This window comes from Elephantulus edwardii, unplaced genomic scaffold (genome assembly GCF_000299155.1).
Source record: "Elephantulus edwardii isolate Elephantulus edwardi_28Jun2011 unplaced genomic scaffold, EleEdw1.0 scaffold00084, whole genome shotgun sequence".
In the NCBI taxonomy this organism is placed as follows: Eukaryota; Metazoa; Chordata; class Mammalia; order Macroscelidea; family Macroscelididae; genus Elephantulus; species Elephantulus edwardii.
Window position 1 is genome coordinate 10,719,692 of NW_006399834.1, and position 26,039 is coordinate 10,745,730.

Sequence of the window (26,039 nt, forward strand, 5' to 3'; positions counted from 1 at the left end):
AAAGTAAAATATTATAATAAAATGTGGAGGAAGGGGGAAGCCCTCAAAACCCAAAACACCACAAAGAGGAAGAACAATTCAGTAATTCTGAAGCTGAAAGAACTGAAGAAAAGGTTACAATATTGCAGGATTCTACAGGTGAAGCATGGAGGAATTATGGAGGAAGCATTAAAAGCAAATGAAAGGAATACACTGAGCCACTGTACCAAAAAAGAAATGGTTAACATTCAAGCATTTTAGAACATAGCACACAATTCCAACTTAATGGTACTCAAGAAAAAAGTTCAAGATGTATTGAAGTCATTAGCAAAAACAAAGCTCAGAATTAATGATTATCAATTGAGATGTTTGAACAAACAGAAACATAGACAGAAAGTGCTTAGTATACAAAAAAATTTGGATGACAAGTACCTGGCCCACTTAATTGCAGAAAATTATTATACATGCCTATTCCTAAAAAGGATCCAATAGAATGCAAAAATTATTGAATAATATCATTAATATCACAAGCCATAAAAATTTATGCTGAAGATTATTAAAAACCAGTTGCAGCAGTACACTGGCAAGGAATTGCTAGAAATTAAAGCTGATTCAGAAGAGGGCATGAAATGACCGATATCATTGTTTATGTCAGTAGGATCTTGGTATATTTACTCTGAAAAAGCACTGGACTCTGTGGCTCATCATAAATTATGGGTAACATTGTAGAGAATGACAATTCCAGAACACTTAATTTGGCTTATGTGGAACCTGCACAAAAGCCAAGAAACAGTCATTTGAAAAGAACAAGGTGTTACAGTGTGGTTTAAAGTCAGGAAATATGTATATAAATGTTGTACCCTTTTACCACAATCTTTAGTCTAAGCAAATAATCAAGAAACTAAACTATCTGAAGATATATGCAGCATTAGGACTGCAAGTCTTATTAATATAATTTTGAGGACCAAAGTACGTTTAACCCATATCATGGTATTTTCAATTGTCTCACGTGTGTGAAAACTAGCTAATGAATAAGGAAGACATAAGAGGAAGTGATCCTCTGAACTGTAAGAATTATCTAACATACCACTGCCTACCAAAAGAACAAACAAATCTGTTTTGGAAAAAGTGCTGTCGGAATGCTCCATCAAGTATGGTGAGACTTATTTCAAATGCATGGTAGAATGTCACTGAAAAACAACAACAACCTTCAACAAGATGGAATGATATGGTGGTTGCAATGAGTTCGAACTCAGCAATGATTGTGAGGATGGCACAGGACAATGCAGTATTTTGTTTTATGATACTCTGAGATATATGAGTGAGAATCAAGTTGAAGATATAAAACGACAACAGTAACAGACTAGGATAAAAGTCACAAATTACTATTTTGAACATGCATAGTTATATTATATTGTAATTATTTCTATATCAAATAAGCAAATGTAGCATTTTCATAAGAAATACATTTGAGGTAATATTTAACTTAATATGGTTTGCTGAAAATAATTAAAACAAAAAAATTAAAAGTTCCATATAAAGATCTTTAACCTCTTAAAACTAGTATTTAGAATTCATTGTTCAGTACTAGGACCCTTGATAAGATGGATTGATTCAGTGACTGAGTAATGGGGGTAGATGTGTTGGAGACTGTGAGATTGGAATAGGATAGAGCAGGGTTTAGGGCTGTTGTACATAGGGTCACCATGAGTCACTGGTGACTCGATGGCACATAACAGCAACAACAGGAGTAGTGTAAGGAGCTCTGGTAGTGTAGTGCACACTGTGCTATAATAGGTACAATAGACAGTGTGTTAACTAACCAGACCCAAAGCCTCTGGGCATTTGGATACACCAGTGTCTCTGCAGGAGAATCTTTAAAATTTACAACCCCAGAAACCTGATGGGAGCTGTGCAAGTCTGAAGTGATTAGCTGGCGGTGAGTGAGTGAAATAATATAAAGGTGCTCTGGTGGCATGGGTTAGCGGTTAAGAAGTTGTGCTGCTCACATACATGGTTTGAATCCATAAGCTACTGCCTAGGAGAAAGATAGGTAATCTACTGTATGAGTTACTCCTTTGGAAAAGCTGTGAGTTGGTTCCAACTTAATGGCACATAACAAGATGAACAAAACCTGGTGGCGAAGTGTGTTACATGTTGTGCTGCTAAAACTGCTTCGTAGGAGAAAAATAAGCCATGTTTTCTAAGAAAAGATTTACAGCCTTGAAAACTTAACAGATTTGCTGTAAGTTAGAACTGACTTGGTGGAAGAAGGTTTGGTTTGAGGGGGTTTTTTTTAGAAGCAAGTGTTGTTAAGTAGGTTGAGTCACCTGTGACTCATAGCGATCCTATGTACAATAGCCCTAAACCTTGCTCTATCCTGTGCCAATCTTATTGTCTCTGACACATCTAACTCCATTATCCCAGTCACTGAATCAATCCATCTCACCAAGGGTCTTCCTCTCCTGCACTGTCCCTCTACCCTTCCAAGCATGACATCCCTCTCCAAGGAGTGGCCCCGCCTTGCAATATGTCCAAAGTACATCAGAATCCTTGCCTTCAAGGAACAATATACTTTCTTAAAATCATAATTTAAATCTGAAATCAGATTTTAGGATAAATTCTAAAGAATGGAAATTTTTGTTTCATTAACTACCGTGCTCCAGAACCTGGTTATCTTTAAGCTATTAAGGTTAAAACTATATTATAAATTGTGTACAAATCAATTATTCTTTTAAGTTCAATACTAACCTTTTATCTGGGTAAAATTAAGAATAAAAATGATAAATATCACTGTAGAGGGAAACTAAGAATAACCAAATTCCAACTTTCCATTTCTGTATTTAAACTATATTTTAAAAGATTTACATTATATATTTTGTTAAAAAAACCAAAAAGAACTCCTGGAGTACAATCATAGTCAGCCTTCAGGAGTCATTCTACCTCACATTGTAGAAAGTGTATGTTTTATTTACTATAAAATATTTAACAAATAAACTAAAATTGAGCAAAGTTCTCTAAATATTCTGGATACAGCATTGCTGTATAGTAACAGTGGAAATAACCTGTAAATAACTGCTACATAATTTATTAATTTGGTAAGTATTTACTGAGTAATAACTGTTTTCCAGGTACTGCATTGGCCACGAATAGTAAAATATTTCATTTAAAGCACATACCTTTATAGGTTTCAGGAGGTAACAAAATCAACAGATCATAAAGTCTTTGTCTATAAACTACTGATGGTGTTTTCAAAGGACTTCCATATGTTTTTAATATTGAAGTAAGCCTTAAAATAAAGGAAAACATAAATCATAAATGATAATTTATGCAACAATATGTAAATATTGAACAGGTTGAATATAAACTTATACTAGCTACACATATCATATTAATGTTACTTTATTAAAAAATAAGGTGTGGGTTGACTTTAGATTACAAGTGCCACACACAAAAGTCCACCTAACTCTTTTATAATGTTTCATTAAATAAAAACTACAACCATATTTGATTTCCTAGATCATAAGAACATTATTTAGATTGAAAATGAAAATTTACAATTCAGCATTCATAAAACCAAAATCTACAGCGTACAGAAAAGTAATCAAACAAACAAGCCAAAACAGATAAACCTGAATATCTAGAGGGAAAAAATTAAAATACTATTGGAAGCTATAACTGGAATGTTACCAGCAAACAAGATAAACTATCAAAATAAAAAAAAAATCACAATTTTTTTATTAAATAAATATAGTCTCAACTTCATCAATGTTTTCTCAAAAGTTCTACAAAACTGTTCTCTTTTTTCTTTCTTTCGTCTTGCCTTTATCTTCATATACATATCTGACAGGAAGCGTTGGTGGCCTAGTAGTAAGAAGCTGCACTGCAATCCTGAAGGTACATGGTTCGAGGCCATCAGCTGCTCCATGGAAGGATGGGCAATCTCCTTCCATGCGAGAGGGTCAGCTATGGGTTGGTTCTAACTCAACGGTACACAACAACAACTAACTTCACTAATTTACTGATTCATTCAGTAAATATTTACTGAAAGCCTATTCTTTGCAAGCAACTATATTATAAACTAGGCTATGGTTTCCATCTCCTTTGAATAATATAGAAATTGGAGGAAACTGCTCTAATTTCATATATTTTAGCTTCTTCAACAAAATCTGATGTTTATTCATTTGTATATTCTAGAAGACAGTTGCTTGCCCTTTTCAGTTTCCACAAACGATATCCACCGGTGGCCTACTGGTAAGGAGCTGTGCTGCCAACCAGAGGCATGCTTCTCCACAGGAAGAAGATCGACAATCATCCCTGTGCTTTCTCTGCCTCTGAAAATCCACGGGAAGTTCAGCTTTGAATTGGTTCTTACTCAACAGAATACAACAAAAGTCATAATATTTTTTTTAAAAAACCCTTTTAATCTCTTATATAGAAAACATTTATAAAATGTGGGTAGAATTTTCAGAGATGTAATTTAAGAATAAATCTGCATTTTTGTGTTTCTTTAAAATCAGATCACAAAACTATAGCTAATATAAAATAATTATTCCAATCATATTCGTACATAAGAAATGAAAAATGATATCATAAAACTCTGCACCATTCATTTGGTTTAAATACAATAAAATTCAGCTCAAAGGGATGTGTACTTTAAAAAGAAAAAGTACATAAACAGGAAAAATGAATTTAAGACGAAAAGAGAATTAGGCACTGTAGGGAGAAGGGAGGGAGGGAATAAATGCATTATTGGAGGCGTCAATTGTCATTAAGTAGGCAGATTAGAGACTCTGAAAGTCTTTCCTGTTAGATGCTGTAAAAAGATACCATGTACTACAAAACTTTGCAGACCTGGGCTTTCTCAAAGCCAATCACCCGTTAACTCAATTAAAGCAAATAAAAATAAACAATGAGCTGAAGATAGATAGGGCCAACAACATTGGGCCACCTACAGGATCCCAAGGCCTGGCATAGAGAAACGCATATTTTATTACATTCAGCTGGATGTGATTTACTGTACTCTGAAGACAGAGCTAAAGAAATTACCCAGAATGTAGTCAGGAGATAAGGAGATTGAGAACATGAAATGTTGCTATATGCCGTTGAGTCACTTGTGACTCACAGCGATCCAATGTACAACAGATCTGAACCCTGCTCTATCCTGAGCCAACAATATTGTCTCTGACACATCTATCTATCCTCATTAACCCAATCGCTGTATCAATCCATTTCATTCAGGGTCTTCCTCTCCTATGTTGTTTCTCCACTCTCCCAAGCATGATATCCCTCTGCAAGGACTGGTCCCTACTTGCAACATGCCCAAAGTATGTCAGACAGAACTTCATAACCTTGCCTCCAAGAAGCAGCCTGGTTTCATCCTCATCCAGGATGAATCTGTTTGCTCTCCTAGAAGTCCATGGTATATTCAATGCTCTTCTCTAGCTACACAACTCAACGGCATCAATTCTTCTATCATCCTTAGTCCAGCTTTCTGATGGATAGCACTGACTATCATGATGCTGCCAACTGGCCCAATGAATCTTAATTTTCTTGATGTTGAGTTTCAATTCATATTGAAGGCTGCAGCCCTTGACCTTCTGCAGCAAGCACTTCAGGTCCTCTTAAGTTTCAGCAAGCAAGGCTGAGTCATCTGAATATTGCAGGTTGTTGATGAGTCTTCCTCCAATCCTGATGCCATATTCCTCCTCTGAGAGTCCAGCCTCCTGGATGATCTGTTCTGCATATAGAATGAAAAGTATGGAGATAGGATACATCTCTGGGTCCATCCTTCCAGATTTTAAACCATGCAATGTTTCCTTGATCTGTTCTGACAACTGCCTCCTAGTCCAAGCACAATCAAGTGTTCTGGGATTCTATTCTTCTCAGACTTAACCATAGTTTGTTTTGATCCACAGTGCAGGAGGAAGACAAGGAGATTGAAAAACGAAATAGTGATTTAAAAAGACATGAAAGACAAATAAAAGGTTTAAAAATTGTCTAATCAAAACTCCGGAGGCAAGTTTTGAGAGTGGAGAAGAGGCAATAACTGAAGTGACGATAGCCTGTTTTCTTAACTATTGTGAGGAATCCACCTAGTTTCATGGTCTTCCTCACCCAACAAATTATGTACCAAGTAGGAGTGAGGGGGGGAAAAGGTAGGAAAATAGCTAGTTAAAAGACAGTGTCAAATTTTTTAAAAATTCAACATTATTTATTTATAAAATATGTACCAAAACCAAAGTAATATGGTAAAAGATATACCAAACATTGCTAATCATAAAGATTAGATATAAATAAAAATGTACTATTAAGGCTAAAGAGTTACTAGATAATTTAAACCATAAGGAAGAAATAACTACACTCCTATGTACCTACAAAGCTCTGGTAGCTGACTGGTAAGGATTTATGCTGCCAACCCAAAGGCATACAGTTTGGATCCTCCAGATACTCCATGGGATAAAGATGGGCAAGTTTCTCACATATAATTTACTGCCTCTAAAAACCCAGTGAGGGTCAGCTATGGGTCAGTTCTGACTTGATGGTACATATCAACCATGTATTTAGTGATCTCAATATATGAAAAAACAAAAATTAATAAAACTATAAGGAGACACTAATAGTCACCATTGGTGTGAAATAATTTATCACATTACTCTATTAGTGAAACAGGAAGAAAACTGGTAGAAGTTGGGGAGGAACCAACATTGGTCATAGAGTAATTCTCAACTAATTAAAAGGATAAGCACCATATATCATTCATTAACTACAAGATCATTAAGTTATGATAAGCAAAAACCCCATAAACAAAAAAATTCCATACATTTAGAAATCAACACTTCTAAACAACTCAATGAAACATTTATAAAAACTCTAAAATGAAGGAAATAATATATATTTCCTTATTAATATTTATAATAGTTTTGTGATTCACCAACTAAGACTTAGAAGAAAACTGTGAACAGGGAGTTGTACTACAAACTCAAAGACAGGCAGTTTCAATCCACCAGCTTCTTCAAGGGAGGAAAATGGGTAATCTCCTCCTGTGCTATTTACAGCATTTGAAAACCTGCTAGAGAGTCAGCTAAGCGTGGTTTCTGACTCAATGGCAATGAATTTTTGGTTTGGCTTTTTTCAATGAGAAGTAAAACAAATTCAGTGAGACAGCATTAAAAGAAGATAGAAAGAGTACGAAGAGTCACTGAAATAAAAAGAATTGGCCGACACAGAAAAATTTCATGAAACAACGTATGAACAAGAGCCTGTGGTAAGAAGGAAGAAATTCAGGCTGCTCTGAAGACACTGGTTAAAAACAAGGCCCAGGAATAGACAGTATACCAATTGACATATTTCAACAGACACTGCCCTGAATGTGCTCATAAAGTTGTGCCAAGAAATCTGGAGGACAACCACCTGGCCAACTGACTGGAAGAGATCCATATTTATTTCCATTCCAAAGAAAGGTGACCCATGAGAGTGTGGAAATTATCAAACAATATCATTACTATCACATGTAAGGAAGAACCTGCTGAAAATTATCTAAAAGTGACGGGAATAGCACATCAACAAAGAACTGCCAGATGTGCAGGCTGGGTTTAGAAGAGGTCATGGTACTAGGGATATTATAGCTAATGTCAGATGGATTTTGGCTGAAAGCAGAGAGCACCAGAGGTATGTCTAACTGTGCTTCACTGACTATGTTTGCAAAGGCATTTGAGTGTGTGGATCAAAACAAACTGTGGCTAACTCTGAGAAAGAGAATCCCAAACACTTGATTGTGCGTATGCGAAACCTATACTTGAACTAGGAGGGAGTCGTCAGAACAGAGGAAGGAAACACTGCATGATTTAAAATCCAGAAAAGTGTACCCTGAGATGGGTATCTCCATAACTTTTTAATCTATATGTGAAACAGATTATCCAGGAACCTGGGCTTTCAGAGGAGGAATGTGGCATCAGGATTAGAAGAAGAGTTATTAACAATCTCCATTATGCAGATGACATTACCTTGCTTTCTGAAACTGAGGAAGACCTGAAGCACTTGCTGCAGAAGGTCAAGGACTGCAGCCTTCAATATGGATTGAAGCTCAGTATCAAGAAAACAGATTCTCACCACTGGGCCAACTGGCAACATCATGATAGACAGTAAAGAGATTGAGATTGTTAATAGCTTCCGTTTTTGATTGGCTCCACAATCAACTCTCGTGGTACCAGCAGCCAGAAAATCAAAAGACATATTGCACTGGGTAAATCTGCTCTCAAGGACCTCTCCAGAGTGCTGAAGAAAAACGATGTCAGTCTGGAGACTAAGGTGTGCCTGACCCAGGCCATGCATGGTCTTTGCAATTACTTGATGGGCATCAGAAAGCTGGACAATGACTAAGGATGATAGAAGGAGAATTGATGCCCTTGAGTTGTGGTGCTAGAGACAAGTATTGAATATTCCACTGACTGCCAGGAGAACAAACAGATTTGTCCTGGAGAGGGTGAAGCCAGAATGCTCCTTGGAAGAACATATTCTGAAGCTCTGTCTGACATACTTTGGGCATGTTGCAAGGAGGGACTAGTCCCATACTTGGGAGGGTGGAGGAACAACGCAAGAGAGGAAGACCCTCAATGAGATAGATTGACTCAGTGACTAGGGTAATGCGCATAGGTGTGTGAGAGACAATAATGTTGGATCAAGATAGAGCAGTAATACAAGGAGATTTTCTTATGTTCTCTAAAATCATTAAACCTTTTACATTTAAGACTTTAGTACATCTAAAAGAATTTTTTGTTGCTGTTTGGAGTTAAGTAGTGACCCAATTTTGTTTTTCTTTTTAAGCTGGATAATAATTTCTATTATACAATACTTTAAAAAAAACCACCATCAAAACAAAACAGTTTTACTTTTTCTAGTGAATTGACACTACTCTGTGCCGGCACAGAATATAATTGAAAAGAAGTAGTTGGACAGAGGAACTATTAATCATATATCACTAATAATGATGTTTGCTACAGGCTTTTTTGTAGATGATTTTTATGAGGCTGAGAAAGTAACCTGTTCCTAACTTGGCCAAAATTTTTGTTGTTTTAAATAATAAATGTTATTTTAAACTATAAATTCCATTCCTTATTTGTTGTTAATGTCAACAATCTTTTTGTTTGTTGTTATGTGCCGTCAAGTTGCCTGCGATTCATAACGACCTTATGTACAACAGTTCTCAACCCTGCTCTATATTGATAAAGGAGAATTGATGCCCTTGAGTTGTCGTGCTGGAGAAGAGTATTGAATATACCATTGACTGCCAGGAGAACAAACAGATTTATCCAGGAGAGACTGAAAGCAGGCTGCTCCTTGACAATTGTTGTTGTTACGTGCGACCCTATGTACAACAGCCCTAAACTCTGCTCTGTCCTGTGCCAATCGCACTGTCTCTGACACTCCCATCCCGATTATCCCAGTCACTGAATCAATCCACCTCATAGAGGGCCTTCCCCTCCTGCACTGTCCCTTCACCCTTCCAAGCATGATGTCCCTCTCCAAGGACTGGTCCCTCCTTACAACATGTCCAAAGTATGTCAGATGGAACATCAGAATCCTTGCCTCCAAGGAGCTGCCCAGTTTAACCCTTTCCAGAATGAATCTGTTTGTATTCCTAGCAGTCGATGGTATTCTCAATACTCTTCTCCAGCACCACAGCTCAAAGGCATCAATTCTCTTTCTATTCTCCTTAGTCACTGTCCAATTCTCTGATGAATAACAAGTGATAGCAAAGACCATGGCCTGTATCAGACACACCTTAGTCTCGAGAGAGACACAATTGCTCTTCAGTACTTTGGAGAGGTCCCTAACAGAAGACTTTCCCATGGCAATGTGCCTTTTAATTTCCTGGCTACTGGTGCCAAGAGTGTTGACTTGTGAAGCCAAGCAAATTAAAGCTGTGAACAATCTCAATCTCTTCACTATCCATCCTGATGCTGCCAATTGGTCCAGTGGTGAGAATCTTTGTCTTCTTGACATTGAGTTTCAATCCATATTGGAGGCTGCACTCCTTGACCCTCTGCAGCAGGCACTTCAGGTCCTCCTCAGTTTCAGCAAACAGGGTTGTGTCATCTGCCTAATGCAGATTGTTGATAGATCTTCCACCAATCTTTACTCCACCTTTTTCATCATAGAGCCCAGCCTCCCAGATAATCTGTTCTGCATACAGGTTGAAAAGGTAGGGAGACAGGACACATCCCTAGCTTACACCCTTCCCAATTTTGAACCATGCGGTGTTTCCTTGCTCTGTTCTGATGACTGCCTCTTGGTCCAGGTATAGATTTCGCATTAGCACAATCAAGTTTTCTGGATTCCCATTCTTCTCAGAGTCAGCCACAGTCTGTTACGATCCACACAGTCTAAAGCCTTTGCATGGTCAATGAAACACAGATATACATTCCTCTGGTATTCCCTGCTTTTAGCTAAGACCCATCTAACATTAACTACAATATCCCTAGTACTACGACCCCTTCTAAACCCAGCCTGGACTTCTGGCAGTTCTCTGCTGATGTGCTGTTCCAGTCGTTTTTGGATAGTCTTCAGTAAAATCTCGCTTGCATGTAAAATCAATGAGATTGTTCTATAGTTTGCACACTCTATTGGGTCACCCTTCTTTGGGATGAGAACAAATATAAATCTCTTCCAGTCAGTTGGCCAAGTGGTTGTTCTCCATATTTCTTGGCACAACTTGGTGAGCACGTCCAGGGCAGCATCCATTAGCTGAAATATGTCAATTGGTATACCATCTATTCCTGGGGCCTTATTTTTTGCTATTTCCTTTAAAGCAGCCTGAACTATTTCCATCATCACCATAGGCTCTTGCTCATATGTTGTTTCATGAAATTCTTCTGTGTCTGCCAATTCTTTTTGATCCAGTGACTCAGTATATTCTTTCCATTTTCTTTTAATACTTCCTGGGTCATTTAATAGTCTGCCTAAAGTATCCTTGATTATAGTAACTTGAGGTCTGAACTTGTTCTTCAGTTCCTTGAGCTTAAAAAAATGCCATTTAAATTAAGAGCTTTTTCCAGTCTCCTCCTATTAAGATTTACAGACACAGAAACCTGACAGAAGATTGCAAAGCTGCTTTGAAGGCAGTTGGTTTGATGTTTCATTTGGTTTAATCAAGTAAAAATATTTGAATAACTGTGAAAAGATTGGTATTCATAATATTTAAGAATATTTATGACTCAAATAAAAAGAAAAAATAATAATAAACATACTATAAATAGGCTTTAGTTTATAGAAGGTAAAACATTAAGAACAATAAATATATAAAACAAAACTTAAACTATTGTGTTGTACTATCAAGTTGTGCATGACTGACTCATGACAATTCTGTAAACAGCAGATCTGAACCCTCTGCCCCATTCTTTGCTGTCCTCAGAATCTCTGACAAAATCGAGTCCATTGCTCCAGTCACTATCAATCCATCTGGTTGATGGTCTTCTTCTCTTCCCCCCCCCCACCTTCCCAAGCATGATGTCCCTCTCCACTAAATAGCCTCTCCTAGCAACATGTCCAAAGTGAGACAAAATTTGATCCATCTTTATTTCCAAAGAACAATCTGGATGCCCCTTCTCTAAAATATAGCTGTTTGTTGTTTTGGCAGTCCATGGGATATTTAGCACTTTTCTCCAAAACCATAGTTCAAAGGTTTCACTTTTCCTGTCATCTATATTCACTGTCCAGCTCTCAGCAGCACAACAAGTGAGTGAAAAGAACATGGCCTGAATAAGCATACCATAGTCCTTAAACTAACATCATACTGTTCCACAAAAATTTGGAGATTAGGTCATAAGAAATGAGAAATATGAATGAAAAACCACAATGGAATACCATTACATGAGCTAAAATGAATGTCTGAATAAATGCTAGAGTAGATGTGAATCAAAGGGTAATAACATTTAGTACTAGTAGAAATATGCAAGAACTCTGGAAAATAATTTGATGTTACCTTGTCAAGTTGAAGATAAAATTAGCTTTAGACCTAATAATTTCACTTGTAGGTACGTATCACAGAAGTACTCTAATATCTATCTATCTATCTATCTATCTCAGGAGATAAGGCTAGGAAAACTAGCATTGGTTTTAATAGAGGAAACAGCAAATAACCCAGAAGTCTGTCAATTGTTAAAATGTAACAGAGACACACAATTCACATAATTATACAGCAACTAAATTTAATAAATTTACACATGAATGAAGCACAAGACACATAACAGTAAATTGGGGGAGGGTGGCATAAAATTCCAGAAACTAACAATGTGATACAATACAACACAATATGATATGAAACAAACAAAATGATGTATTATTTAGGGAGATATATATATATATGTGACAAAGTTTATTTAAAATGTAAGGTGGTAACAACCATAAAATTAAGAATAGAGATTATACCCTTAACAGAAGGCAACAAGAATGGTATTGGAGAGGAGCACAAAGAACAGATAATAAGATATTATTTTTAATATTCTTAGGGGTCTGCTCTATCAGGTCCACTGCTTGTTTCTAGATATAAAGTGTTACTGGAACATAATTGCACTCATTCCTTTACATATTATCAATCTATGACAGTTTCTGAGCTACAGAGAAAGAGCTGGGTAGCAGTACCAAAGACACTATGGTCTTCAAAATCTAAAGTACAACTTTACATCCCTTTATTGGAAAGGTAGTTGGCTTTTGTTCTGGTTGTCTTGGCTTCACAGGTGTTTATAAGTCATTATAGCTAATGTATTTTATTTATATATAAAATGTCATAAAATAATTTTGGGGAAAAAATACCCTAAGCTACACATTTTTATCTGGAAGTAACAAATCCTTACAATGTACACTGAGTTTTCTCACAATATTTGTATAACTTAAACTTCTAAAACATATACAAAAAAACCCCTGTAAACTGTTAACAAGCACTTGTTTCTTACACAAACAGAAAAGCAGTTCAAACCAGTAAAATATATACCTAAAAAGAGCAGCAAGTTCATTGCTTCTTGGCCTTTTGGTAAGATCAAGTGTAAAAGATTAACAAGTTTAACATTAGATTTCTTGGTTATTTCTTTGACTATATGGAAGGAGATATGGCTAGGAATGCTCATTTTAGCATTGACTTTAATAGAGAAAACAGCAAATAACCCAAAAGTCCATCAAGACAGCTTCCTTTCCTTTTAAAGTTATCATTCTTTCAAAATCTTAACCTAAACAACATATAACTGAATGACTGTTTTCCATTGCCAAAAAGAAACTTACACCAACCAAAGAAATGTAGTCTTATAAAAGATACTACACAATTACAGGGTGTTTGGAAAGCAAATAACTGATTCTTACTGTGTTAACAAATCCACAGCACATGGAAGTGGCGGAAGAATACGTTGAATCACTTCCTCAGTAAGGAGATCACCACAGCTGGAAATAAAGCTCTTGATAGCTAAACAGAGAACAGACTTTAACTTAGCATAATGTAGTCAAGTATGAAAATAAAATTTAATTATGATATATTATTCACATTTCACTAAAGAAATGTATTAAAACCAAAAATATTGAATCATCAAAATAAAAGAATTGTCTTCTACCTCTAACAGTACTAACAACAAATCTCTATGATTACTAAAAAAAACCCAAAATAACCTCTAATAAAAAAGTAAACAAAATGTTGTTTTCCTATTATTTCAGTTGGTCTTTCAGCTCAGTAGTAGAAGAGCTGATATCCTCGATCAGTTTGTATGAGATTATCAAAAGCTTGCCAGTTCTAAATCTATGCAGTCATTTAGATTTTCATATGAACATGTTAGATTTTTAAAGATTTAACACATTATTTAAGCCACAGACATTTCCAAAAGACTTTATATATTAAAAACACCTTTTAGACTGCATTTCAAGATCATTTTCTAAATAGTTTCCCTTTATTAATAGTATTAAAACTACTATAAATATTTTTGTTTTTTAATTTTATTTTTATTTTAAAACTACTATAAATCTTAATAAATGAACCAAATTCCATGCTTCTAGTTCTTGTAGCTATTCCAACTATGCTTTATTTCAAGTTTTAGTATGACAATATTATTTTAATGGCCAAATGTAAAAGATAAAACTTTAAAACGAACTAAGTAAAAACAATAACTAATCAATGCTAAATTTATCAAAACCACTGTGCTTGATAAGAAAATGCCTCCTCTTTTAAAATTTTATTTTATTAATTTTAATGAACATTTACAGAGATTTTGGATTTCCATTCATTCACTGTTACATTTTCTCCCTGTCCACCCTACCCCCTAGTTTGCTCTTTTTTTGAAAAGTAAAAGAAAAATTCCTTCATTGGTATACAATCCCCCAGAACACAACCCCCCCACCCCGAGTACACTGCACTATGCAACCTTCATTCTGGACTCTTGTCATAACCATAATACTCAATCATATATCACTTTGCCACAAATGACGGCAAAATGTGTTTCTAAGCACGGTCATCAACTTAAAAGTGTGCGGCAACGTGTTTAAACTGTTCTCTTCCCTCATCTGTTTCAATGTAATATACATAATTTATCCAATTTTTCTCAGTATTACTCCAACCCTGATGTCAGTCCCATTCTACAACAGTGGCGCTATGCAGTATTCGTCTGAAAAATGTCTCCTTAAGATAAAGTATACTTAACACTTAGGAAAGTATCTGATAAAAAATATATTATTCTAAGGATTAGAAGTTGAAATCTTCACTGTATCACCACCAACTAGAAGTACACTTCAGAGATATTGCACATTTGATTTCAAGCCACTGCAAGAAGCAAACACTGCAATAAAGTGATTAATATTAATTTTTGGATGCACTAGTACATATAAAAATTATGTTTACGTGTATTTATACTATAATGTCTTATGTGTGTAATAACATTATTAAAAAGTTTGAAATATTGTGACAATTTCCCAAATGTAATTCAGAAACATTAAACATGCATATGCTGTTGGAAAAATGGTACCAACAGACTTGTTCAATGCTCGGTTAATATAAATCTTTAATGTGTAATAAATGCAGTATCTGCAAAGTTCAATAAAACAATGCAATAAAATGAAGTATTCCTGTAATTATGTTCAGTTACAAATATCACTAGAGGCAGAGTTTTCCCCTTTTCAGTAAATGAAACACATAAGCCAAAAGCTTTTTGACTTTACAATGTAAAGCCAAAGAGTGGGAAAGGAGACAGGGAAAGAAAAGTAGGAAAATAAACTAAATCAACCTACCACAGAGGGCACCAGCTCGTCCTTCCAAAGTTATCTGCCAAGTAAATGAATCTCCTCTGCTCTTTTCTGTTTCTAGATCTTTGGGAGATACTGGAAAGACACACTTCCACAACAGCAGAACTCGAGCCAGGTGATGACTGACAACTGCAGAACCTGTAATATATTGACTTGTCACTTGTAAAAGAATGTTATTCGTTGAAACTCCATCTGCAAATAAGTACTAATCTTTTAAAAAGTAAATGTAACCTCATCTATTTTTGCAATACTTTTTCTTACTTTGCAATTAAAAAAAATCTAAAATTCTGGGATTATTTTAAATTGCTTCTACTTTTCATTTCCCAATTTGGCTGACTCCATATGTTTCTCTTTTAAAGTACAGAAACAACCACAGTGTTCACTGGGTTTTAGAAGGAGTTAACACCCTACATCTGCCACTTAATAGCAATGGGCCCTTGGGTAAATTACTTAATCTTTTTGTGCCTTAATCTCTTTAGCTATAAATGGGGATAACAACAGTACTTCCTCAGGGGACAGTTTCTGGGGCTTTTATTGGTTTATATTTGGAACAGTACCTGACTAATGACAATTATTTTATATGATATCTAGTATTATGCAACAATTATTTAAAATTCTGCCTTACCTAAATAATAAGATGTAAGAGCTAACTAGCAAAATGAAAGCGCAATTTAAAGCTTTTCTCTCTTTCTTCTTCTTAACTCATGGGTTTTATTTAAAGTTAAAAAGAAAATATTAAGAAGATTAAAAACAACAATTATTTAATCTTTCCTCTGACTTGTTTTCAGCCACATGCTAAAAGTTACTTTTTGACATATGCTGATTAGTCATATATTAATATCTGCAGAAAGCCAAGATTGATTTAATGCTCCTTATTTCCTATTTTCTTTGATGAAAAAGTACGTTTTTAAAAAAGGGCAACAAACTAGAGTTTAATTAAAAAAAGGAAATTGGAGTAAGATAATTAAGAATAACTGAGGAGAATTGTAGGTAAAGAATAGATTATGAACACTGCATTGGAATAGGTGAAAGGAAGAACAATCTGAAAGGAAAACATTATTAGAAACCATGTCTAGGACAAATAATAGCCTTACAAGAGGATCTAGGGGAGAGAGGAAAGTGTCACGAATGAAGGAATGAATGAAATCCTTTTAGAAACTTTTCACTAAAATAGAATTTTAAAAAATAAGTGACAGTAAGAATTTTGTATTTATGTGTATGCACAAATGTATACACAGTCACATATAATGGGTTGTCAGAATAGAGAAAATTCTGTAAGTAAAATTTAGTTAGATATCCAGCCCCCAAATCATGTGTTAAATCTGAGATTCAAAGAGTTAGGGAAAATTCCTTATTTACTATTATACTCTTAAGATTTCCCACTAACTTAATAGGGAAGGCTAGCATCTCTTTCCTAGAGAAGTAATAAGATGTTATTTCAGTGATTAAGTTATTAGAGATGAGTTTACAGTAATTGTAAAGTTAAGTATAAAGAAGACTAAGTTTATTCACACACTGAACAATACTATGACTAACAGAAACACATGCATACACATTCTAAACCATAGATGTAGCAGCAGCAATGCCTTGGGGGAGAACCTCACATAAAGAGAAAACAATCAAAATCATACATATCAATAATTACATGAAATGTAAATGGATTCAATGTACCATACAAGAGAAAAGAGGAGTGGCAGATAAGAAAATACAACCCATCAATATGCAGTCTATATGAGACACCTTAAACACAAAGAAAAAAAATGAACTAAAATAAAAAGAATTATAGAATTGGTTTTAGAGGGCTTGACGTATTCCCTTGCTTGTTTTTATACTGTGAAAAATTGTTATTTTTTTTTTTTTAGGATGAATGTAAATTATTTCTGGCAAAAAATAGCCTAACTGGCTTATCCTATTCATGTATTATAAACTGGGTTTTAGAGAAATTCAGGAGATCTGAAAATACTTTGAGCAATCAAGCAATGGACAAATAGATGACATGATGATAGATGGAGAAAAGACTGAAATTGTCAATGACTTCATCTTAATTGGATCCACAATAAATACACCTGGCACCAGCAATAGGCAGATGTACTGCACTGGGAAAGTCTGTAGTCAGGTACCTCTCTAAATTATTGAGGAGCAGTGATGCTAGTCCGAGAACTAAAGTACACCTGATTCAGATCATGGTCTTTTCAAATATTTGCTATGCATCTGAAACCTGGACAATGAATACGGATGAGAGAAGAAAAATTGATGCCTTTGAGTTGTGATGTTGGAGGAGAGTGTGGAATATCCCACAGACTGCCAAGAGAACAAACAGACATGTCTTGGAGAAGGTGAAGTCTAATTGCTCCTTGGAAGTAAGGATGGCGAGGATTCATGTCTCACACTGGGCATATTTCTAGGAAAGGCTATTCCTTGGAGAAAGACATCATGTTTGGAAAGGTGGATGGACGCCAAAGGACAGGAAGACTCTCAACCAAGTAGACTGACACAGTGATTGCAGAAATGGGCTCAAGTGTGTTAGAAATTTTGATGTTGGGGCAGGACAAAGTTCAGAGCTATTGTTTATATGGTTGCTGAGTCACACTTACCTCAATTGTGTTGTTAAATGCCATCAAGTTAAGCACAACTCATAGTGACCCTATGAACAAAAGACCTGAACCCAGTACTATATAACTATCATTATTTCTCTATTTTCAGAGAGTTTCCAGAGGCATGTGGTTTAGGAAGTGGATGCCACTCCTGCTTCCAAATCTGAATCCATCTGGGAGCTCCACCAAACACTGTCCACGCTGGGTAACCATTATGGCATTTGACACAATGGCACATAACAAAAATAGAAATAATAATGGCTTTATAGGGAGCCTTGGTGGCCTTGTGTACCATTGATTTAGAACCGACTCACAGCTAACCCTCTGGCAAAAATCATACGGGAGGAGACTGATCATTCTTCTCCCAAGGAACAGTTGGTGGATTTGAACTGTATAGTTTTTACTTGACAGTGCAATTCATTGCCACTAGGCCAATAGGAGAAAGACGGGCAATCAACTCTTGTATGATTTATAGCCTCCAAAAACAGGCAGGAGGGCCAGCTATGCATTGGTTCTGACTGGATGGCATATAAAAGCAATAGTCTTCTTTAAGGTAATTACTAGAAGAAAAACACTTTGGTGGATATTTCAAATCTACTACATACTAAATTTCATCTTGCTTGGATCCACAATCAACACTCTCAGTACCAGAAATCAGGAAATTGGGAGACGTATTGCAATATGAAAGTCTATAGTCAGGGACCTCTCCAAATTATTGAAGAGCAATGATGTCAGACTGAGGTCTAAATGGCATATGATTCAGGTCCTAGTCTTTCTGATCATTTGATATGCATCTTGAGAGCTGGACAATGAATAAGGATGACAGAAGAGAAACTGATGCCTTTGTGCTGTGGTTCTGGAAAAGGGTACTGAATATCCCACGGACTGCCAAAAGAACACAAAGATACATCTTGGAGAAAGTGCAGCCAGATTGCTCTTTGGAGGCAAAGATGGTAAGTTTTGCCTAAAATACTTCAGGCATCTTGATAGGAGGGTCTGTTCCTTGGAGAGGAACATGATGCTTGGAAGGTCGGCAAAGGAGAGGAAGACCTTCAACCAGTTGGACTGCCACAGTGACTGCCACAATGGGCTCTAGTGAGGACGGCACAGAACAGTACAGGGTTCAGACTACTTGTTCATAAGGTCGGTATGGGTGGTACTTGACTCAACAGCACATAACAAAAACAACATATTAAGTTGTTGTTATTGTTATGTACTATCAAGTAGGAACCAAATCACAGTCCACCTGTCAGCAGGTTTTCAGAGGCAGTAAATAGCAAAAGAGGAGACTTATCTTTCTCCCATAGAGCAGCTGTTGTACTGGAACCTAACCACTAAACCAACAGAGCCTACTAGGCTATCTTACATTCAGGAAATAAAAAGCAATTTAGAGTTACATCCAGGAAGCTTACCCAAGGTCATTAGAGAAGCAATCAACAGCCATCCAGCTTGTGTCCGCTGAGCTGAAAGGCGACTGTTTTGAATAGCAGAACATAGCAAATCCTCTGCTAATGTCATAATAGCCTGTGATTAAAACAATAAGGTGTTTTGTCAGTTTGTTTGTTTTTTTAAAATAGAATATTGGTTGATAGGTTGCAAAAGAAATGATAGGACTATTGCCTTGCAATATTAACTCTTACATATAAGTGTAAACTATGAAGGACTGTCACTCATGTCAGCATAAGACAGTAATTAAAAATATTCAAGATTAAATTTTGGTGTACTAAGTAGTACATAGCAACCCTTTAATTCTTCATAGAGCATGTGTAACAAAATTATAACAAAATTAGCACAGCTAAACAGAGTTTACATTAATTTTTAGTTTTAAGCAATTATCCTCTAAGAGACATAACCAAAATAGTTCATTACAGGAAATATATCTCCCTTTTAAAAAATTCTACATATCTAAGAGATTTTAAGTTTATGAAAATCATCCTTCCAAAGGCAGCATTCTTTTGCAGGTAAAAGTAGTAAAAGTCTCATATTTAAATAAGTTTCATAATAAAGTAGGATTCACTCAAATGTTCTAATTTTTAATTTTTGACACATGCAGGTTGTGGTTTAGGTATAATGACTTTTAGTCCAGAATTTAGATTTCCATCACATGGCTGAGTGGGAATATGACTTATGTGTGGACTGGCCAGTTTTGCCATCCAACCAGGTTAAGCTCAAAATGGAAACTTGCTGTCAGCAAAAAAGTCAAATTAGAGGACACAATACTCATCCTTCAGGACCAGAGATGCCTGCATCACTCAGACCAGGATCTAGACGACAGCAGCAGCAGCGTTAGAGAACCAAAGACTAACATGAGACAAAGCCAATCTGGTACTACTGTGCCACAGAGCAAGAGCCAAGGGCCTTTGTACAAATTCGCTTGAGGACTAGGAGGAAGATATCACAATCTACAGGACTAAAAAAGCTCTGTAACATTGACTTAAAACCATGAGGCTGGAGGTCAAAGATTTTACGAGAATGCTTGATTAACTGCCATAAGTAAGGATGTGAATCCTGTTGCCAGAGTGAACTGTAATCTGTTAACTTCTCCCAAAAAACTCCATAAACATGAATAGGGTTCTGTGAATCCTATGTGGCCACTGCATCAGATCATCAGACCCAGAAGCAGAGCAGTGAAAATTCTGGGACGGGTCGTTGGTGTCAGAATTGATAATAGTAAATTTGGGAGCTCTGGGGCTCTGACCCTGTGGAAATAAATTTTGTGTGCTCTTGGTGCTGATGGGGAACGGTACCATTTGTGAAATTTATGAGGTCAGATGTGGCAGTTCCCATGACACCAGAGTTCTTTGTACAGTTACAAGATAACAGGGAGAAAAAACCAGTTATTTCATATTTGAAGACAATAGATTATGGAAAGACAATCTGTTACCTATATTCCACAAAAAAAAGTCTTAAAAATAACCAAAGAACAACCAAGCAGTGTTTTCTTTGCTATTTCCTAGTTGGTTTACTAAAAAAAAGGTCTACATTAACTTCATTGACAACTGCCAGCTAACTAGTTTAATCACAAAATAAAACGAAATTCACTGTTCTTAAGACTGTAGTTTTTCTTTCCTCTTCTTTTTCTTTAACAGAGAAATTCTATCTTTGCCTTTTTGGATTATATTCTATTACAGGTTTATTTCCCTTTATGTACAGTTAACAGTTTCCATTTGCTTGGCTCCACAGCGCTCTTGGTACCAGTAGCCAGGAAATCAAGAGACGAATTGCATTGGGAAAGTCAGCTGTGAGGGACCTCTCAAGAGTACTGAAAAGGAACGACGTCAGGCTGGAGACTAAGGTGCGCCTCATCCGGGCTATAGTCTTCACAATTACATGCTGTGCATGGGAGAGTTGGATGGTGACTAACGATGACAGAAAGAGAATTGATGCCTTTGAGCTGTGGTGCTGGAGAAGTGTTGAATATACCATGGACTGCTAGGAGAACAAACAGATTTGTCCTGGAGAGGGTGAAGCCAGAATGCTCCTTGGAGTCAAGGATTCTGAAGCTTCGTCTGACATACTTTGGGCATGTTGTAAGGAGGGACTGGAGAGAGACATCATGTTTGGGAGAATGGAAGGACAACGCAGGAGAGGAAGATGATCGACGAAATGGATCGATTCTGTGATTGGGGTGGTGAGAATGAGTGTGTTGGAGATGCTGAGGCTGGCACAGGATACAGCAGCGTTTAGGGCTCTTGTACATTGGGTCGCTTTGAGTCGCAAGCGACTCAATGGCACATAACAACAACAAGTAAAAAAGTGTTATTAATTAATTAGATGTCTTTTGAGTAATACTTACTATTCCTAGTAAGGATATTAAAAACAATAAATATTTATCCAGAGAAATAGTATTAAACTAATGCAAGTTCTATTTAACACTAATAGATAAATTAGAATTGTTAATAATGCTGTAGGTACAATTTAAATGATAACATTTTCCCAGAAAATATTTGGAGATTTCAACTTTGATTTGTTATTTCTAAAGAGGAAGGCTAATGTAGTTAAAAATAATCAACTAATTTACTACTAAGATCTACCCGCAGTCTACATAATCAATGTATTCAAAAAGAATGAAGATAAATCAATCTAGATCAGAACAAGTGGATAGTAATTAAAAAAAAATCAAACACAATTTGGGCAACATAAATCTTGTCTGTCTGAATTAATGAGAATTAATGATATCAAATTTCATTCCATCTGAAGTTAGTAGGAGTTTCTTAAATTGCTTCCTGTGTCTCTTTAATGAACCTGATGACTTCCTTGTTCTCTAGCCTAGCCCAGGCTTATATTATGCATTTCCTGACACAAACTTTGAACTGTTCATTGCTCCACGGGTCTTAATTTTTTTTTGTTGGGAATAGCATTTAAAGCTACAATCTAGACACTAAGGAAATTCCTCACTTTTAAATTGGTTTTAGGCTTCTTCCTTTTTTTTTTTAGTGACACTTTTCCTTGCTTTAATGTTTTCTTCTTTTGAAATGAGCTCTCAATTACAAAATATCAAGCTGCACTCAAAGGTGGGTGTAGAAAATGCCAGTGGTTGGCACAGCATGGAGAAGCCCATGAGAGAGGACAGAAAGCAGCAGCAGGTGGCAAGAGGTGGGAAGTGACTGAAGCAGTGGTTACAAATGTTCACAGGAAGCTACAAATATTCAGCAAGTTGTGCCCTAATATTAGTACTACCTTGGTGAGTGGCCCCAGTGTGTTTAGTTCAGATTCTACATCGACACAATTTCATCCAGTTAAAGAGCTCTTGGCTTGCACCACTCACAGGGTGGCTGCAGGACACAGGACTAGTCCATTAGTTCTTCAAAATGCTGTCATAAACCTGGTAGATGTACTGAGGGACTCTGGCGCCCTATACTTCAGTGACAGCATATAATTAGGGTTTCCTGGCTGGATACATAATATAGCCAAAATCCAAATGCCATTAGTAAGCTTCAGGGATTGGTAGAGCATGTCCTGTCCTTCTACATTCCCCTTGGCAATAGTATAAACATTGTTGTTTTGCAGTTTGCTGGAAACAGTGTCAGCATTTAAATGACAATCCTTAATCTTAAACTGCAGTTGATTTTCATTGGGAATATCCTTCCATGTTGCAAAAAGACCTGGCACTCCATTTTGCCATCTTCTACAAAAAGTACATTGAGAGGGATCAGGCAGCTGAAATAGAAGATATCAATGTTGTTTTTCACAGCCACCTGCAGGTTATTGAGAGGTTCCATCTTCATGACTGGGCCTAAGGTGTTGAATAGCAGGGAGACATCAATGCTCTGGTTTGACATTAGTGGTGTATGGATTGCCAGAGGAGTACTAAGGATGACACCAAAGCTATTCTTGTTAAATTGTATGGCAAAATCTGTCACGTGCTGCAAAGCTTTGTTGGTGAAGTTCATTTCCATATAAATGTGCCTGTGGTGGTGTGTGAATGTTCCTGAAATTTCCAAGCCTTTAGCCTTTACTGCAGGCAGCCAGACAGCCTGAGGTGCCACATATCCTCCAGGTGCCAGGCCTATTCCTGGAGAGTTCAAAAAGGTCATTCAGACCACGGCTAACCATGGCAGGAGTAGGTGAAGGAGCAAAGGTTGCAGACACTGATGATGTGATGAAAGACTGCCCAATTGCCGGACTGCCTCCAATGCCCCTGCCAAGCTATCTAGTCCTCCACCCAAGAGATTCACTGCTCCCATCTGCATGGAGGATACCTGTGGCACATTGACTGGGGGACCAAAGTCAAGGTTTAAAAGGTCTCCTAGAAGGTCCCCTTGAGAGGGATTAGCTTGAGGTGGTTCCAGGCTGGCTGAAGTGGCAGTGCCAACAGGACTGTCACCTGCATCAGTGCTTCCATGATGAATTGGCAAGTGTTTGCGATGGATTCCATGACTTCCTTCTACAAAAGCATTGGGAGGCTTATGGTACACAGATGCCAAAGAACCAATGTTTCAGATGAGTTCATCCAACAAAGTTGATTCAATAAGGTCTATTTCGTCAGAGATCAGTAGCTTCTCAGACAAGACTACTTCTTTGGCTGTGACAGGGTCGTTGAGAGAAGCCGTCAATAAATATATCCCTGGTCTTGAAGGTCAGGGTTATCAGAATCCTGGGTTGCCAAACTCAAGACTTGCTGGACCAGCTCCTGTGTTTCTGATGGCTTCTTAAGAAACAGCTTCACTATGGCAGTAAGCAGAGTGAGTTGCACCTGGGTGCTTTCATCATGAATACCTTCCAAGAAACTCTCTAGTAACTAACTCATCTGCATTGTCAATTCTTTCAGCATATTCTCCCACAATCCAAATCATAGCTGCTCGGGCATCTGGTTCATCTAGCGAGTCTAAGTTCTCACACAGCGTAGCAATGATACATTCATACTTATTGGGATACTTTCGGAAGATGTCCCTGATGACAACAATCGGCTCTTGGACAACATAATTTACTTTTGTCTGGATGAGATCAAGTAACGTACTCACACAGGGTTCAGCAGATTGCTCCACTTTGATGGCACATCACCCAATGGCTCGCACAGCTTTGTGAACAATATCAGCATCCACCTCTGTGGCGTATTCCTTCAGTTCTGCCAAAAACTGAGCAGTGTTGGCTTGGGATGCCAACTGAATCATGATGTCCAACTTCTCTAGTTTAACATAGATGGGATCATTGTATTTCACAACGAAGACTTTGATTTCCTGCTTAAAAATTTCAGGTCTTTTCTGGACAAGTAAGTTGATGTTCCTCAAGGCAACGTTCTGCACCTCTGGCTCCCCAGACAGCAAGGTGACAAGTGGAGGGACTAGCTTCTTCAGTAGCATATTGTAGGAGTCAGAATCCTTGGGGAATAATTCCAGAAATTTCATTAGGACTTTTACCGCTGAGAGCACCACAGCTGAATTGGCATGGGATAGCCGGGGAGTTAGCAGCTCACAAATGCTCTGGGCCTCCCGGTCATCTTTAGGGTTGTAATTAGATAGGCAGTCGAGGATGAAAATCTGGCCCCATGTAGTGCAACCATTTTGGGCTGTGAGTAGCTTACTAATGTTCTGTGGGTTCAGATTGAGTAGATTGCTGTTTGGGTGAGAATCACTGATTTAAGATAACACTGCTAAAGCATTAGCCACCATCACTGGATTTGAATCTGCTATGAGATCTCGCAGAGAAGCTAAGAATCCTTGCTCTTCTACCATTTGGGCATTGATGTCATGGAATTTTGCCACACAGACTGCTGCCGTTTTCAGATCATAGGGTTCTTCGTCCTTCAAGCACTTGCGGAGAGGTTCACAGGGATATTCTGTAATTTTGTCCACTCGGATACATACAACCCATGGTACTGACTGCCAAGGCCCAAATCAATGGAGGGATCTTCACAGTCCTTCACAAAACTGCTGACAGCCATGAAGGCCATGTCCGGTTGACTCTTGGCATAGTTCATCAAGTAGAGATACACTAGTTTCTTTAGTTCCAAGTTGTCAGTCTGCATGCAGTTCACTACATCTGGAAAGAGAGAGCTAACATCCTTTCCCACAGTCTTGGCAGCAATCACTTTCTTCACAGCCTCCTTCCTTTTTGCTTTCTTTTCATTGTTGAGCTCAGCCTTTAATTCAAAGATTTCTCCTTTTTTATTGATTGTGAAGTACTTGGAGTCAGTCATGATTTTGGATCTTTAATGTGCACCGGAGGCAAGGGCGGGGGAGGTGGCAGCGTTGAGCCAGCATGGCCTGAATGGTGGTGTAATGTTTTCCTCCCTGTCTGGTTTTAGGCTTCTTAATTCGATAAAAGTAAAAATATAAAGAACTGTTTAAGGGGAGCTCTGGTGGCCTAGTGGCAAGAAGCTGCACTGCAATCCCAGAGGCGCATGGTTCGAAACCAGATGCTCTGCTGGAGAAGGAGGGACAATCTCCTCCTGTACCAGTCAGATCTGATTTGACAGTACATGCACAAAAAATAATAATAAAATGAAAAAAAAGAGAGAACTGTTTAAAAGGCATTATTTGTGCATGACAATAGTCCAGAATAAGAAATAAGTACATAGCAAAGTAAACTAGAGGAAGGGTGGAGGGGCAAAGGGAGGAAATTACATAACAGTGAATAATTTTGTTTTTTAAAGTGAACTGGGAGGGAGTAGGGAAGAAAATGTGAAACCATATGAATGAAAATCCAACTTTTCTATAAACTTTGCTGAAAATCACAATTTAAAAAAATCAA

General features: G+C 37.1%; 1 protein-coding gene and 1 pseudogene across 2 annotated transcripts in view; both read right to left on the reverse strand.

Annotated features, from left to right (window-relative positions):
- HEATR5A (HEAT repeat containing 5A) overlaps window positions 1–26,039 on the reverse strand; it is a 154,937-nt gene that overhangs the window by 89,918 nt on the left and 38,980 nt on the right. For both annotated transcript variants that reach the window (XM_006889975.1, XM_006889976.1), the window contains 4 exons: window positions 19,259–19,370; window positions 15,238–15,390; window positions 13,333–13,432; window positions 3,159–3,268 (listed from right to left, as the gene is read on the reverse strand). In XM_006889975.1, the coding sequence (XP_006890037.1) occupies window positions 3,159–3,268; window positions 13,333–13,432; window positions 15,238–15,390; window positions 19,259–19,370 (475 nt within the window). The remainder of the gene's footprint in view (window positions 1–3,158; window positions 3,269–13,332; window positions 13,433–15,237; window positions 15,391–19,258; window positions 19,371–26,039) is intronic.
- Window positions 22,645–25,485, reverse strand: LOC102846932 (annotated as a pseudogene).